Source organism: Schistocerca cancellata, chromosome 2 (genome assembly GCF_023864275.1).
Source record: "Schistocerca cancellata isolate TAMUIC-IGC-003103 chromosome 2, iqSchCanc2.1, whole genome shotgun sequence".
Taxonomy (NCBI): Eukaryota; Metazoa; Arthropoda; class Insecta; order Orthoptera; family Acrididae; genus Schistocerca; species Schistocerca cancellata.
Window position 1 is genome coordinate 46,667,401 of NC_064627.1, and position 15,173 is coordinate 46,682,573.

Here is a 15,173-nt window from a genome sequence, read left to right on the forward strand (position 1 = left end):
GCTGATTCAAGTGTTTAATCACTTTGTATTTCAGTATTAGCAGAGCAAATTTCTTTGGTGAACCAATTTCTTTGAAATTTACATTGTTCAACACCGAATTTCTTAATTCTTCCCACTGCTTTGAAGTAGAATAGGAAACTCATGCACACATATATTCACTGTAAACAAAATATTCACGCCAAAACACAGGTAACATTGACTAAACTGTCTGTATAAACAAAAGATAAGCAACTGTAAAGCTCTCATAGGTTAGCAAACTTCATGGACTAAAAAGTCATCAAAACGAAACAAATGAGAGCAAAAGTTTATTTTTAATGGAGCTGACTGTCTGCAATGAGGATGTCATGGTGTTTGCAGCCACTTCTAAATTCATCTAAGTTTGGTACTTTCTGTGGTCCATTTTCCTGGAAGTTAACTTTTCCTTGTTCAGAAAACTACAGAGAATTTTTCAAGACAAAAACTAAAAAATCAATTTTTTGACTGTTATTCTGATACAAATCCCCTTAGAGTGCATACAGCATGAAATATGACAATTTAAAGAGAATCCTGCATGACAGTATAGAAATGTAAGAATTTTATCACTTGATACAGAAAAATGACAGTTAGAAAAAGGGTTCAGAAAAAATTTTGTCAACTTACATGAAATTTTTGTGCATTTCTATAGTACAGTATTTTATTATTTTGTCTTGAAAGGTTGTTATATCAAATCTGAAGCTGTAAATGGATATCCAGGAATTGCCTGAGGATTGAAAGGAAAAATCCCTGTCCCTTAGAAACCAGGAGTCCAGTTAGTTGACGACATTGCTCCCAGCTTCACGTAATAGTGTGTTCCTACTCTAACTTTTCCAGCAGTTATGTCAGCAACATCACAAAGAATTCAAACAATTTGGCAACACCCCAGGTGGCTGAAGTTAGTGCTTACAGTTTCTCCAGAGGCAGAACAGTATTTCTCCATTTTATTTGGCAGCAACAAAATTCAGATGTGATTTAACTGTGTTGACCATTAGGAGGGTTTTTCCACAGCTGTCACAGCAGGTAGTCCCAAGTGATTGAGTTTTGTGCAGGAAACCCAAATAACCACACCTAGTGTAGTGCTCGAGTTGTCGAGTGGCTATATCTGCTACAGTACATAAGAACCCAACCATCCACCCTCCAAATACACACAGAATGCGTTATACAAAGTGATAGGTGGCTGGCACTAATGTTAATGCAGCCCTAAGACAATGGAGTAAGTTTTAAGTGCTAAAAATGTCCCACGAACACAGCTTTCATTTCTATAAAACTTGGAGAATGGTCGAGATTGATTATTTGAAGAAATTAACAGGTAGTGTGACCAGAAGTAACATTTCTGCAGAGGTACATTGAGTTCTACAAGAAGCATTTGCCAGATAAAGGGATAATGGCACATGAGTACTACAAAAGCTGGTGACCTGTGTGCACATAACATGGGTTATGGGGGAGGGTGGGGAGAAAACATTGTTCAAATAATAAAACTTTTCTGATGGCACAAAATAACAAATCTATGGCTACTGCTTCACTGCCATAACCACCAAGTAAAAATACTCGAGGAGAACCACTCTGCCTCCTGCCGCTGAACGTGGGGCTCCCTCAAAGAACAAGTCGATATGTTTCTCATTTGTGGAGAATGCCAGCGAAATTCAGTGAGAGCTAGAGCCTTGGACACTGAAAGATATCCTAAACATACTCACCCTACACATCATACATTTAAATGTGCGTATGATAAATTGAGAACAACTGAATCTTTAACGCACTATAAACATATCCGGCAAAGGAAAGTTACTAACGAGGAAATGGAAAGTGGCACTCTTGCCACTGCCGTTCGGTGTCCTTGTGTTAGTTTGTGTCAAATTTCAAGGGAATCTGGCATGAGCCAGAGTAGTATTGGTCATGTTCTGTATCACCAGAAATATCATTCTTACCATATCTGTCTCCACCAAGAATCAACTGCTACGGATTGTATGCATCACATTGGATTCTGCTGATGGGCTCAACCTTCATTCAGAGGGATGGCACATTTATTAATTTGACTTTATTTACTGATGAGGCTACATTCATTATCCATGGAAATGTAAATCTGCATAACATGTATTATTGGGCAGCTGCAAATTCATGTTGGGTGCGGCAAGTTGCACGCCAAAAAGTGTGTTTGGTGAATGCATGGTGTGGGATTCTGGAGGACAGGATTATACGCCCTTATTCTATCAAAGGTGATTTTAACGGTAGGAAGTAAACCACATTTCTGCAAGAAACGTTAGGTCAGTTATTGGAAGAAATCTCTCTATGAACAAGGAACAGAATGTGGTATCAACACGATGGGTGTCCAGCACATTTTTCGCTGACGGCTATAAATTGGTTGCAGAGACAACTCTCAAATCATTGGATTGGACACAGAGGAGATGTGTCATGGCTGGCTCATTTGCCCTACTTAATGTCTCTTGAGAATCCCCATAAGAAAAAATCCAGAGGCGTTATTTATAAACATGTTCCAACTACACCTGAAGATATGCAAGAGAGAATTGTCAGAGCATGTGCTTTGATGAGTGCTGATGTGATAAGGAATACAACTCAATCTATGATGGTAAGATAGCAGTGCTGCATTGACACCAATGTTCATCACTTCGAACACCTTCTGTAAATGGACGTTTGTGCCATATTTGTGACCTTCATTGACCTTCAAAGACCGTACTATTACACATTAGCGGATTTGTCTCTTACCAGAAAATAAGTACCAAACTACAGTAACCCATTTAAAAAAAAAGTTGACCTTCATATCTCTGACGCGACCCCAAAAACCAACATCATATTATGGCCCCCTTTGTCCCATGCAACTTTTGTCCCACAAACTTTTCAGCTCCTGTCATACTTTAAGAGTTATTCTTGGTGGCAATAGTTACTGACTCACCCTGTATATATAGGAAGTAATGTAGAAAAGGCAAATGTGTCCACTGACCACCACCCACTAACACTGAAACAATATACTGCAAGCTGCTGCAACACATTGTACTCTACACCACTGTACCAACAAAGCAAAGCCCACTCCTCTAGCACCATTTACAGTACTGTAGGATTCAAATAGTATGCAAACTAGGCAACGGGTTACAGTGCCCCCACAGAAATGGGACCATTCTGGTAGCTGTGGGGACTCAAATGTGTTTTTGAAATCTGTACATCTGGATGGTCAGAAAATCGTTAAGTGAGCCTTTGCCAAAGTAAGTGTTTGTTTCTAAAGTTTTAAAAAGTTGAATTTATCAGTAACTGGTAATTATATAGATGCTCTCATATGAATATTTCTCTTAAGTTGCTTCCTTAATGTGTTGCAGGTGACTGCTGAATCTTGCAGTTCTGATCTTTCTGAGTATTAACATTATCAGACATTAGAGTTCCACTGCTGGGTGAAGTTTCCCTCCAGACTTCTCCAGCCATTACAGTCACAGGCTACTAACATCCCTAAATTTGCCGCCCACCTCCTGAAGTCACCTCTCCACCTCCCATTGTCAGCCTCAGTACTTCCCTGTCTCACCTCTCTGTAGAGACTCCAGCAGAGGACTCCCTCAGCCCATGTGACACACACCTCCACTTAATTTCCATTTTTCTCCCACTCCAGTTCCCTCACTGAGTCGTTTACATATTTCCCTATCTCTCTTGGCAATTTCCCATACACATTTGTGATACTACTGAAGTGTCCCTCAGCCTTTTTAATGGCTTATGCACTGAAAATTTGTATATCTGCCACGAGACTAAATTCATATTATCAGAGATTATATAATAAGCAAACTGGAACCCACAAATTGTAATATATTTTGAGTCTGGCAGAATGAATATGGGATCACAGTAATGGTATAAGCACAAATTGTAAATATCTTAGAAAAGAGTCTGGACACCCCTAAGTTAGATGAAATTAACCACAAGACTTCCAGAGAGGTGGGCCCACCAGCATACCTACATAGAAGGAAATGGGTTGTATTGTGTTGTCAGGAAAGAAGCAATAACAGCAGAATGGGTCAATCAGTCGACCCCATGACACTAGTACACACTGTCATTAATTTGGAAGGAGTGGATGCTACTCAAGTCACATCCAATAACGTAAGTTTAGACCAGGTGCAAAAGTCGGAGAAATAGTATTGACATCAAAGATTTATACCAAATAATTAATAGGAGATGCCACAGACCCTCCATTGTACACAAAACAGGTCAGAAATGGTTAAAAAAATGGTTCAAATGGCTCTGAGCACTATGGGACTAACAGGTGAGGTCATCAGTCCCCTAGAAGTTAGAACTACTTAAATCTAACTAACCTAAGGACATCACACACATCCATGCCCGAGGCAGGATTCGAACCTGCGACAGTAGTGGTCTCGCGGTTCCAGACTGACGCGCCTAGAACCGCACGGCCACAGCGGCCGGCAAAACAGGTCAGAACACAGTTGCAGAAGCTGTGAGAAGACACTAAAAAATTTAAAGGAGCACCATATCCAAAATAATGGTGAAATTTTACAGAATCTCAAAATTTAGCACAGATTTCAGTCAGAGATGCTTTTAATATTTTCCACAATAAAACTGTCTGCAAATCTGGCAGAGAATCATGTAACTTAAAGTACACATTTGCGATGCTACTTCAGTGACCCTCAGCCTTTTTAAAGGTTAACAAATTAAAGCACCAGCCTTAAACAATATTATCACCGGAAGTTCTTAGAGATAGTCAGCTACTGTAAAATTCCTAAACTGAGAAGTGTTTAAGATCTCACGGTAGCCTCTGTTTAAGTACCTACTAAGTGACGTACTCAACTGGAATGAACTGCATCTCCCAACATGTAAGAAATATTTTGACGGCACTATTGTTTGTAAATACGAAAGGAGACGGAAACACAAAGCACTAAAGGCAGTCATAGTCGTAGCGTGTGGCTCGTAATATTGGTGAAGAACCTTAAGACGTCGTACAGTTCGTAAGTGCGAAATAATGAAGAAGACTGTGCTGAGGTATCCAGCACGTATCCATCAGTAGGTGACGGGCGAACATCTGCCTGCAATCCAAAATGACGTGGCGCGGGCTGATCTACACTTCTATTGGACAAAGTAAGAGCATACGGAATATCAGACCAGCTGTGTGGCTGGATTGAAGAGTTTTTAGCAAACAGAACACAGCATGTTGTTATCAACGGAGAGACGTCTACAGACGTTAAAGTAACCTCTGGCGTGCCACAGGGGAGTGTTATGGGACCATTGCTTTTCACAATATATATATAAATGACCTAGTAGATAGTGTCGGAAGTTCCATGCGGCTTTTCGCGGATGATGCTGTAGTATACAGAGAAGTTGCAGCATTAGAAAATTGTAGCGAAATGCAGGAAGATCTGCAGCGGACAGGCACTTGGTGCAGGGAGTGGCAACTGACCCTTAACATAGAAAAATGTAATGTATTGAGAATACATAGAAAGAAGGATCCTTTATTGTATGATTATATGATAGCGGAACAAACACTAGTAGCAGTTACTTCTGTAAAATATCTGGGAGTATGCGTGCGGAACGATTTGAAGTGGAATGATCATATAAAATTAATTGTTGGTAAGGCGGGTACCAGGTTGAGATTCATTGGGAGAGTCCTTAGAAAATGTAGCCCATCAACAAAGGAGGTGGCTTACAAAACACTCGTTCGACCTATACTTGAGTATTGCTCATCAGTGTGGGATCCGCACCAGATCGGGTTGACGGAGGAGATAGAGAAGATCCAAAGAAGAGCGGCGCGTTTCGTCACAGGGTTATTTGGTAACCGTGATAGCGTTACGGAGATGTTTCACAAACTCAAGTGGCAGACTCTGCAAGAGAGGCGCTCTGCATCGCGTTGTAGCTTGCTCGCCAGGTTTCGAGAGGGTGCGTTTCTGGATGAGGTATCGAATATATTGCTTCCCCCAACTTATACCTCCCGAAGAGATCACGAATGTAAAATTAGAGAGATTAGAGCGCGCACAGAGGCTTTCAGACAGTCGTTCTTCCCGCGAACCATACGCGACTGGAACAGGAAAGGGAGGTAATGACAGTGGCACGTAAAGTGCCCTCCGCCACCCACCGTTGGGTGGCTTGCGGAGTATAAATGTAGATGTAGATGTAGATGTAACAGCAGCTGGTTACACGAGACCAAACCACCTGCTGGAGCGTCCAGCAGGTCAGTTGTGAATACGGCGTGTGCTGTGAAGCTGACCGAGGCTTACGGCAAGAGGCGGCTGTGGCAGCGGTGTTGGAGCGGCCATTGCCTGCCGCCATCCGGCACGCTGCTGCACCTCACGGCAGCTGCGGTGGTTAAATAAAGACCCAACTGAGTGCCTCTCCTGTTGCTTTCCCTCCACTACACACTACAGCGACGTGTGTTTGGCAACCATATAGACTCCATGAGTGCGTTAGGCACGGCTCCGACATCCGCTGGAGTTCCGTCAAGTACTGCTCCATAACAATCAGAGAGCTTCCCATGTCTCTGAACTTAGAACGACAAGATTTTGATTTTCATGTCTCCTTTAAACCTGCGTTAAGAGAATTTTGTGAATTTTGAAACTGAAGGTTGCTAGTGAGCAATCGTTTAACCTGTAATGTCATTGTGGGGAGCCAGAAGGGTGGGTTCTTTGAAGTTTAATGACAGAGGGGTATTGACTACACACAGGCCTCTGGTACGCTGTAACAACGCTGGGACTTCTCGTAGGCGATTGAGGGTGAGTGTGTCGGTTGAGTTTACAATTTTTCCTGCACATGGCGCCACACAGCGTCGGTTAGCAGGGCTATCCTGGGTTGTCGTATTGCTTATGTCAACATCATATTTGCTTGTGTCTTCTGTGAATAGTGAATATGTAGTACAGTCGAAACTCCGTACAACGATTACCGATACACTGACGAACCCGGGTGCAGCGATAATTGTGTAGAGTCCCGGCTGCTTCCCTATATGTACTATTCTGTATACAGCTCATTATAAGGACGGGGTAATTTTAGCAATACCCTGTAATAACGAAGACAAACTTTCGTGGATGTATCTGTTTTCAGCTTCTAAGAACTTACCGTAAGGGTACGTATAGTTTCTAAAACCTAAGGACGTTCAGCGTTATATTTTCGGAAGCTTCGCTTCTTACAGCGGTAAGCAAGTACCGAAATCCTTATAGCCGCGGGAGACGCCTGCTTAGCGTCAATTACAGAGTCATAGACCTCCTGCGTTTGAACCATTGTTATATGCTTGAATATGTACATTGTCGAACTTGAGTTGCATTCTTCAATGTTGTGTGGGGCTCAAACGAAGTTTATTTCCGTGACTTAAGCGATTTTTGAATGTTTTTATCTTGTTGCAAATACGGCATGGCCTTGACTAATAATATTTGGACAATGGCTGCAATTCGGAAACAGATAAGGTTAGAGATTGAAAAGGAGATTTTCAAAGAGATCGATAACGGAATGAAACAGCTAGATGTCGCGATGAACTATAGACTTGCTCAATCAACGTTATCTGCATTCCTCGATAGTCAAAAAGAAATTGAAGGAAGTTCTCTATGTGGCAAGTTTAACATTTCAAGAAAAAGAATGAAAGCGAATCGGTGGACGATGTGGACAGTGCTTCACTGCTATTTAATAATGAATTGCGACCACAAAAGCAATTAATGGCTCATTGAAACGTCAAAAAGGCTTAGATTCCGATGATTTGCTTGGCGATTCCAATTTTAAGGCTATTTACGGATGATTGCAGAGATTTTGAGAAAGACATTAGATCATTTTTAAAGTGATTTCAGGAGAAGAAAAATTAGCTGCTTTATCTGATGCAGAATGTTGGCACGTGTAAACTGGTGGAATAATACAGTCCCAAAAAGAAATACAGTGCATATGAGAGCGGGCTGTTTCACCAGCTGATGCCAGAGAAATCGATGGCCTTCAAACTGCTTCCCTCTTTTACACTTTTCTCTTTTAAAGTAGTCCTCAGGGTCCTCCTCTGGAAACAACGAGTCGCTGAGACGGAAGTTGACACCTCTCGCGATCGGACGATCAATAAATACCTGGTGCTTAAAAAAATATTAGAAACCTAGCACGTAGGACTACATATGTTTTATCTTAATTTCCTTTAATTTTAAAATTGATTTGGGACCTTCATCTGTAATGTTACGCGTGTGCATGAAGACTACATACAGGACAGTACTATACTAGAGTAATTTTATGTATTTCCCTTATTATAAATGTCATTTATTTTATTGCATTCAATTACAAGGCATATTGAAAAGCATGGAAGACGTCTGCTAACTTTAGTGGGTGACTGCTTTTGCTTGATAACGAGATAAAAGGAGAAATAAGTATGCTGCATTTCTGGTTGATAATTGTAGTGCACGTAACAAAGTGCCAGCGTTGAAAAATGTAGAATCATGCTACTTATCCCCGAAATGTACTCCGATCCTTCAGTCACTAGACAAGGGAATAATTAAGAGCTTCATGACGAAATACCGTTCACCTCTAGTTCAAGACGTGATTTCAGATATTGAAAGAAAGGTGGACAATCCCTAGTGTAGATTAGATTAGATTACATTAATACTAGTTCCATGGATCATGAATACGATATTTCGTAATGATGTGGAACGAGTCAAATTTTCCAATACATGACATAATTAAGTTAATTTAACAACATACTTAAGTTAATATAACAACTTTTTAATTTTTTGTGTTTTTTATTTTTATTTTTTTTTTAATATTTTTATTTTTTTAATTTATATCTAAAAATTCCTCTATGGAGTAGGAGTTGTCATTCAGAAATTCTTTTAATTTCTTCTTAAATGCGAAGCAGGCTTGTGACATGATTCTAGAATCTGTCATGTAAGAGTTACAGGGTAATTTTACCTGCTGAATATACTGATGATGACAGTGACGTAATAAATGAGAATCCTTTTCGTCTGATGTAACTAATAGGTCAATTGGAAAATGTTCAGCAAGTAGGATATTCAGTCGCCAGTGTTTCAGCTGAACAATTGATTCCGGGAGAGGAGATAAAGACAATACTTACAACAAAATCTTTAAGGAAAACGGAGCAAAGAAAAATAAGCGAATTTTTCTGTACACGAGCGTAAGGTACTCTAATAAGTGGAGTGAACAAATTGTGTTTTGTTGTTTGTTTTTAATGTTATTTCTCATCGAAAAATTGCTACAGTTACTGCATATGGCGCCTTTTAAGTTGCAGTAGTGTAGTAGTCATTATTAAGGAAACCTTATCATAAAAATGACACTCCTCTAACAATATCATTTTCTTGGTGCCATGAATATTGTTCTATAAAAGTTTCACCCTATGCGATATACTGGTGTAGGGAAGCAGCCTACTCACACTGTAGTAAATTCACATCAGTTTCCATTGTGTGCCAGCCAGTCTGCTGTAACTAGCTCTGACGTCATAAATGTTGCGCAATACCTTAAAAATCAAGCAAATGACCTAAAACTTTTCTAGCATGTCAGGAATAATACTAAATTAATGTGTGTTAAATATCAGTTCGATAACTTCAGCCATTTTCGAAATTTGGACGTTTTTCTGAAAAAATCATTGGCGCAACAGAAAAGAGCTAGAGACTTCAAAATTTATATTTAGATTCATCTTTCATAATGATTTAATAAAAACAGTACTTTGGATTTCACAGATTAAGACTTTAGTGGAAATTCATGATTTTCTGGTTTTCGTCTCAAAACTGAAGGAAGCAAGATAGATTAAGTAGGCTAATAAATAAGGCTAGGATGTTTAGATTTAAATAGGTTGGAGGTCCGCTATGACTGTGAAGATGTGAAAAGTTTCTTTTGAATACCTATAAAATTATAGCGATAGCGGATCTCAAAAGGGCCAGTTTAGAGCTCATTTACTGTGTGCAGTGTAATTTAATTAATTCTCTCGCCCAAAATATTTAACTTAGCCACGTCAAAATTTTATTATCAATACTTACCTGCGTGCTGAATGCACGTTTAAATTAAGAGCTTCATCGGCCATCAGCAAAAGAAGCTATAAATTATTATGTAACTTGAAGTGGTGCGTTACTAGCCCAGCGGCTAGTCGGGAGAGCCGATTTGATCAGGCGTTCCCTTAGCCGTCCGCACCGCGGCTATATATATGAGCGCTGCGCGAGGAAGGAAGGCCCCAGTTCTCTCCAAACGCTGAATAGCACGTCAGCTGTGTCGGGAGTCGCGTCGCTTCGGTATCACTGCTACAAACAGCCTCGGGTGCCATATTAAGTTACTAGAGATACGCGGAACCATGAAATCATTTCAAGTGAAGGGTTAATTCTGGGATGATTTTCATTATCTAGCTTCAGTTTGCATATTGTCGTATTTTCACGTGCCTTCGCGGGACAGACATTCTACCAATTATTTAGTGTGGCGTTTGATGAAATATTCTCATCAAATTTTGGCGAGCATTCTTTTTAACATTTAATTCGGACATTTATAGTTGCATCAGCGCATTAGACTCTGAACTGCTCTGTTAGTTAGGTTGTAGGGATACTTGTGTTTTTTATCAGTGAATTTCAGAATATACAAAAACTATTTTGGAAAATCGTTTTTGATTAGAAATCCTGGACAATCTCCTAATTCCTCAGAGCTATAAGCTGCAGCTAAAATGGTATTCTCAGATGAAGTGGGCACTAGGAACTCTAATTACAGGCTTCACGTTTTCTTAAATCACTTTCTGGGTGCTAAAAAGTAAATAGAGAGCCAGTGTTGAGAACGGCGAAAGACAGCATTAACAACATTCTAAAAGCCTGAAACTGATTCAACATTCAGACATTTATACAGCAAAATTTTATTTTCACAAGTTAACCGCCGCCCCACACTGGACTTACCATGTTTGAAGTCTTCCCTAAAACTGCAGTCACCTTTTAACGTAGGTATGTAATAGAGAAAGCATATATTTGAAAATACTGTCGTAGTGTTTCCATTTGTACTACAGTGATGTAGTGTTGATACTATTGAATATTTGTGATGTATAAATGTCTAACATACATTCATTATTCGTTACAGATGCCTTACTGCTGTGATCGTTCTGTAAGGAAGAAAACGGAACAACGAATGTAATAAGTTACCACGTATTTATGGTTGATAATGATCTAATAAACAGGCAGTTACGAGAGATTTTTCTACAAAACTTCACGACAGATACGTTAACTAATTCATTAGTAAATTGTTGTTAACATTTTACCGGGTCAGACAATAATCGTGGCTCGAAAAGAAACAATCTGAGAACAGGTATCACTCCCAGCTAAATTATCCTCTCCACAAAAAGCGGTAGTAGCAATATCTGGTGCGTTTCAGACATAAGACAAGTGCGTGCCCTAAGCATGAAAGCTGCATAGTGAAAAGAATTATCAAAACTAGTTAATTATCGGTCCCTTCAGGTATCAATACAGATACGGGCAAAACAGCAGTTTCAGTATAGAAAATTTCGTTTACGTAACCATCACCACTTCACATTGACGGGGAAAACAATGAGAAACTGCTACTCAACAACGATATAATTGCACTTGGCCGTTATCGAAAAAACGCGGTGATGTTAGAGTAAACAAATACAGTGTCTACAGAGCAAAATGCATCACATTGTCAGTGATGTCAGGTCGGTTGTGCATATACTATCAACCCCGATTACGTCCTCATTCACGATAAGATGACCGTAGCGTCCTCAACACAAAGTGCAACGATATTGTGGTCGACCAATACAGCTACCTGCTCACATTGTCAACATCCTAACTGCCATGCGCGAAATGCAACATAATAATTGTTGACTTATGCTCCTACCAGTATTAAAATAATTTAATACTACTGTCTCATAAAAGTAGATTTTAAATTTTCTCCAAATTATTCACTTTTAATAACAACTGATAACAAACAACTCTACCTAAGCCGTCCCAAGTCCCGTTGAAAAAAGGAGTGAGAAGAGTAACGCCTCGTTAAAAAACCTTGGTTCACCTGACCTGAGTGATAGTACCTTGTAAGGGTTCCTTGCCAGGATAACGGCGAACACATCAACAGCAGTTTAAGCGGAGCAGCAGATCATCGAAACAGTGGAAATGGCAGAAGAGGCAAGTTTTGTAAAGAAGATAAAGCATATCTAAAAGTCCAGACACGTCTGTGTGGCAAACACCGATACCCTGGCCAGCGTCTGTTCACCATGTGAGGTGCGGCTCAACACTGAGCCTCAGGAACTAACAGTTCCTGGTTCTGTCCAACCAGCATTAGCTGGAACCCGATTACAAGCACAATAATTCGTACAAGTAACCCGCAGGCTCGGAAGGCACGAATCTCCTCAACGCCCACCCCCCCTCCTCCACCTTTACCTAAACGGAAACCAACTCCCCTGGCGCAGAACCGCCAAGTACCTTGGCGTAACCTTGGACTCTCGTCTTACGTGGAAACCCCACATAGACGAGGTCCACAGGAAGGCCTGCGCCAGAATGTCCATCCTATACCCTATCCTGAACACAACCAGCTCCCTTCCCTGCCCATGTATATCAGGCTCTGATCCGGCCAGTAATGGAGTATGCGTGCCCTGTCTGGGGATACGCGGCGAAGCAGCACCTGGACAAACTCCAGAGGCTGCAGAACCGCGCCCTCAGAAGGGCACTGCGTCTACCCCTTGGATTCCCCACAGACGACTTGCACGCCGCAGCCGAAATCCCACTCCTGAGAGAGCGTTTCCAGGATCTGACAAGGGCCTTCTATGAGGGTTCTTCCAGATCCGGAAACGCACTTATCCACTCCCTAGGTCGGTATGACATGTCCTGCGATAAACACAAGCGCCCTATGACGATCTTCGACGACTAAGTCGAAGAGAAAATCCCAACACACAATCCCTAATCCTGCTCCTTCCCCCACACACACACAACAATCATCACATTATCACAGACACCTTAAAAACTATAGAAAAATCACACACACACGTCCACAGGGGAGTAGAAGCCGAAAGGCTACAAACTCCCCCTCACACTTCCCCAAAGAGGGGAAAGTAAAAGATGAGAGCAAGTAACACTGAAGTTACTCCTGTGGCGACAATCAAGCTATCGGGTTGTGCGTAGCTTGGGCTAGTACGCGGAAGAAAGTCGGAGTTCTCTGGTAAACTTCCACGAAAGTCTTACGCATATATTGGCACTTTAACTTGGGAACATTTATTCAGACTACAGACTACAGAATCGTACTACAGAACTCAACAGAGAGAAAATCCATGTCCTCGCACTTCAGGAGACTAGATTCACTGATTCTGAACGAGACTACAACAACCGTATCTTTAAAAGCAAAACAGACATAATTTGTTATGGCCTTTATTGTGAATGACAATCTTGAACCTGTTACAGAAAAAAATCCAATCAGCAACAGACTAATGATCATGCGAATTAAGCGCACAAACAAGACATATACAATTATTAATGTTCTTCGCGCCTACTAGCATTGACAGCAAAAAATTACGAGACAAGACAGAAAAATTTTGGGACGAAGTTGAAACTCAGATGACCAAAATTGGAAAGGAGTACATAATAATTCTTCTCCGTGATTTCAACGCACAAAATGGTAAAGAGAGGAAGTATAAAAAGATAGTGGCAATTACCCAGCACACAAATTGATGAACAAGAATGGCGTCAGACTCAGTTGTGCCAACAAAACAATCTAAAAATGTCAACATCACTTCGAAAGTACCCTAAGAAGCAAAAAACTTTGCGATCCCTGATCTTTCAGCTAGGTGAATTTCAAGTAGACCATGTTGCGGTCTACTAGGGTTTCCGAAAAGAAATACACGACGTTGATATCCGAAGAGGAGCAAATATAGATTCTAACCACTACCTTACCAGAATCAAAATTAAATTAAAACCAAAAAGGAAATACCAAAGTAGAACACCACTAATTCCTAAATTTGATTTGAAAAAAAAAAAAACAAGAATCAAGTTACAGAGGAATGGAAAAACAACCTACAAACAACTGAAAAGATTTCCAAACAAAAATTATAGAAGAAGCAAGAGAACTGATCCCATTAAAGAAAAAGTCCAAGCACCCAAGGTGGAATTCAAATTTTGATGATGCAATGGAAGGGAGATAACGAGCCGCCTAAACTATAACTGTGGTAAATGGGAAATCACACAAGAAAATATTTTTGAAGTGAGAAAACAAACAGCTAAAATACTTAGACGAACTAAAAGATAACATTTAATGAACAACTAAACTCAATTGAAGAAGACTTTAGGAACCACCACAAACCAGACGACTTTTACAAAACGCTTGCAAATCAAATCAAAAGATACACTCCACGAAACATCTGTTTCAAGAAACAAAACGGAAAATTGGCTCTAGCTAACAAAGAAAATTGGCAATAATTAGCCAAATCTTTCTCACGACTTCAAAACTGCACACAACGATGTACGAGATTCCCGAGATTACAAGCAGCACATACGAAAGAAACTTCAGTACCGCCAACTGAAAAAGCAATTTGTAATCACATTGAAAAGCTCAATAATAATAAGTCATTGATAGAAGGTGGAACTGTAGATGAACTACTGAAGAACAGTGGTCCAAATTCCTGAAAAGAGATTAATCAAGTCATCCAAGAAATCTGGCAGACAGAAAAAATTCCAGAAGATTGGAAATGTGCTTTAATTCATATATTGCACAAAAAGGGTGATTGATCAGATGCAAACAAGCACAGAGACATTTTACTTTTGCAGTCACTCACAAAATTTTATCCTCGTGTCTTCTAAAGTGAGCACAACAACAGCTAGAACATACAGTTTCAATTTAATGAGGCTTTAGACCTCATAGGTCGTTCCCGAAACAGATCTTTAATCTTAAAACTATTTTAAAAATTAAATCAATAAATACGAAACCATTGCTCTTCACATTTGTTGATGTTTTAAAAAAAAACATACGATTCTATAGACAGACCATCTTTATGCAATATTCTAGAAGAACGCGGACTAGATACGAAAACTCTAAAACTGTTCGAACAAACACTGTGAGAAACCAAATCAAAAATTAAATTGACATGGAAATGTCGTAACCATTCTTAGTTAAAAGAGGGGTAAGACAAGGAGATGGGATCCCGCGACTATTATTCAACATAGTTTTAGATAAAGTAATGAAAGAATGGGAAATGGAACTAAGAAAACAAAACTTTTGGAATCCAATCGAACTAGGAA

General features: G+C 40.0%; 1 protein-coding gene across 1 annotated transcript in view; it reads right to left on the reverse strand.

The window, feature by feature from the left end:
- Positions 1 to 311: 311 nt before the first annotated feature.
- Positions 312 to 15,173, reverse strand: part of LOC126150688 (dehydrogenase/reductase SDR family member 11-like) — a 97,334-nt gene continuing 82,472 nt past the window's right edge. Inside the window, exon 5 of the mRNA XM_049915892.1 lies at positions 312 to 434. Coding sequence (XP_049771849.1) covers positions 312 to 434 — 123 coding nt within the window. The remainder of the gene's footprint in view (positions 435 to 15,173) is intronic.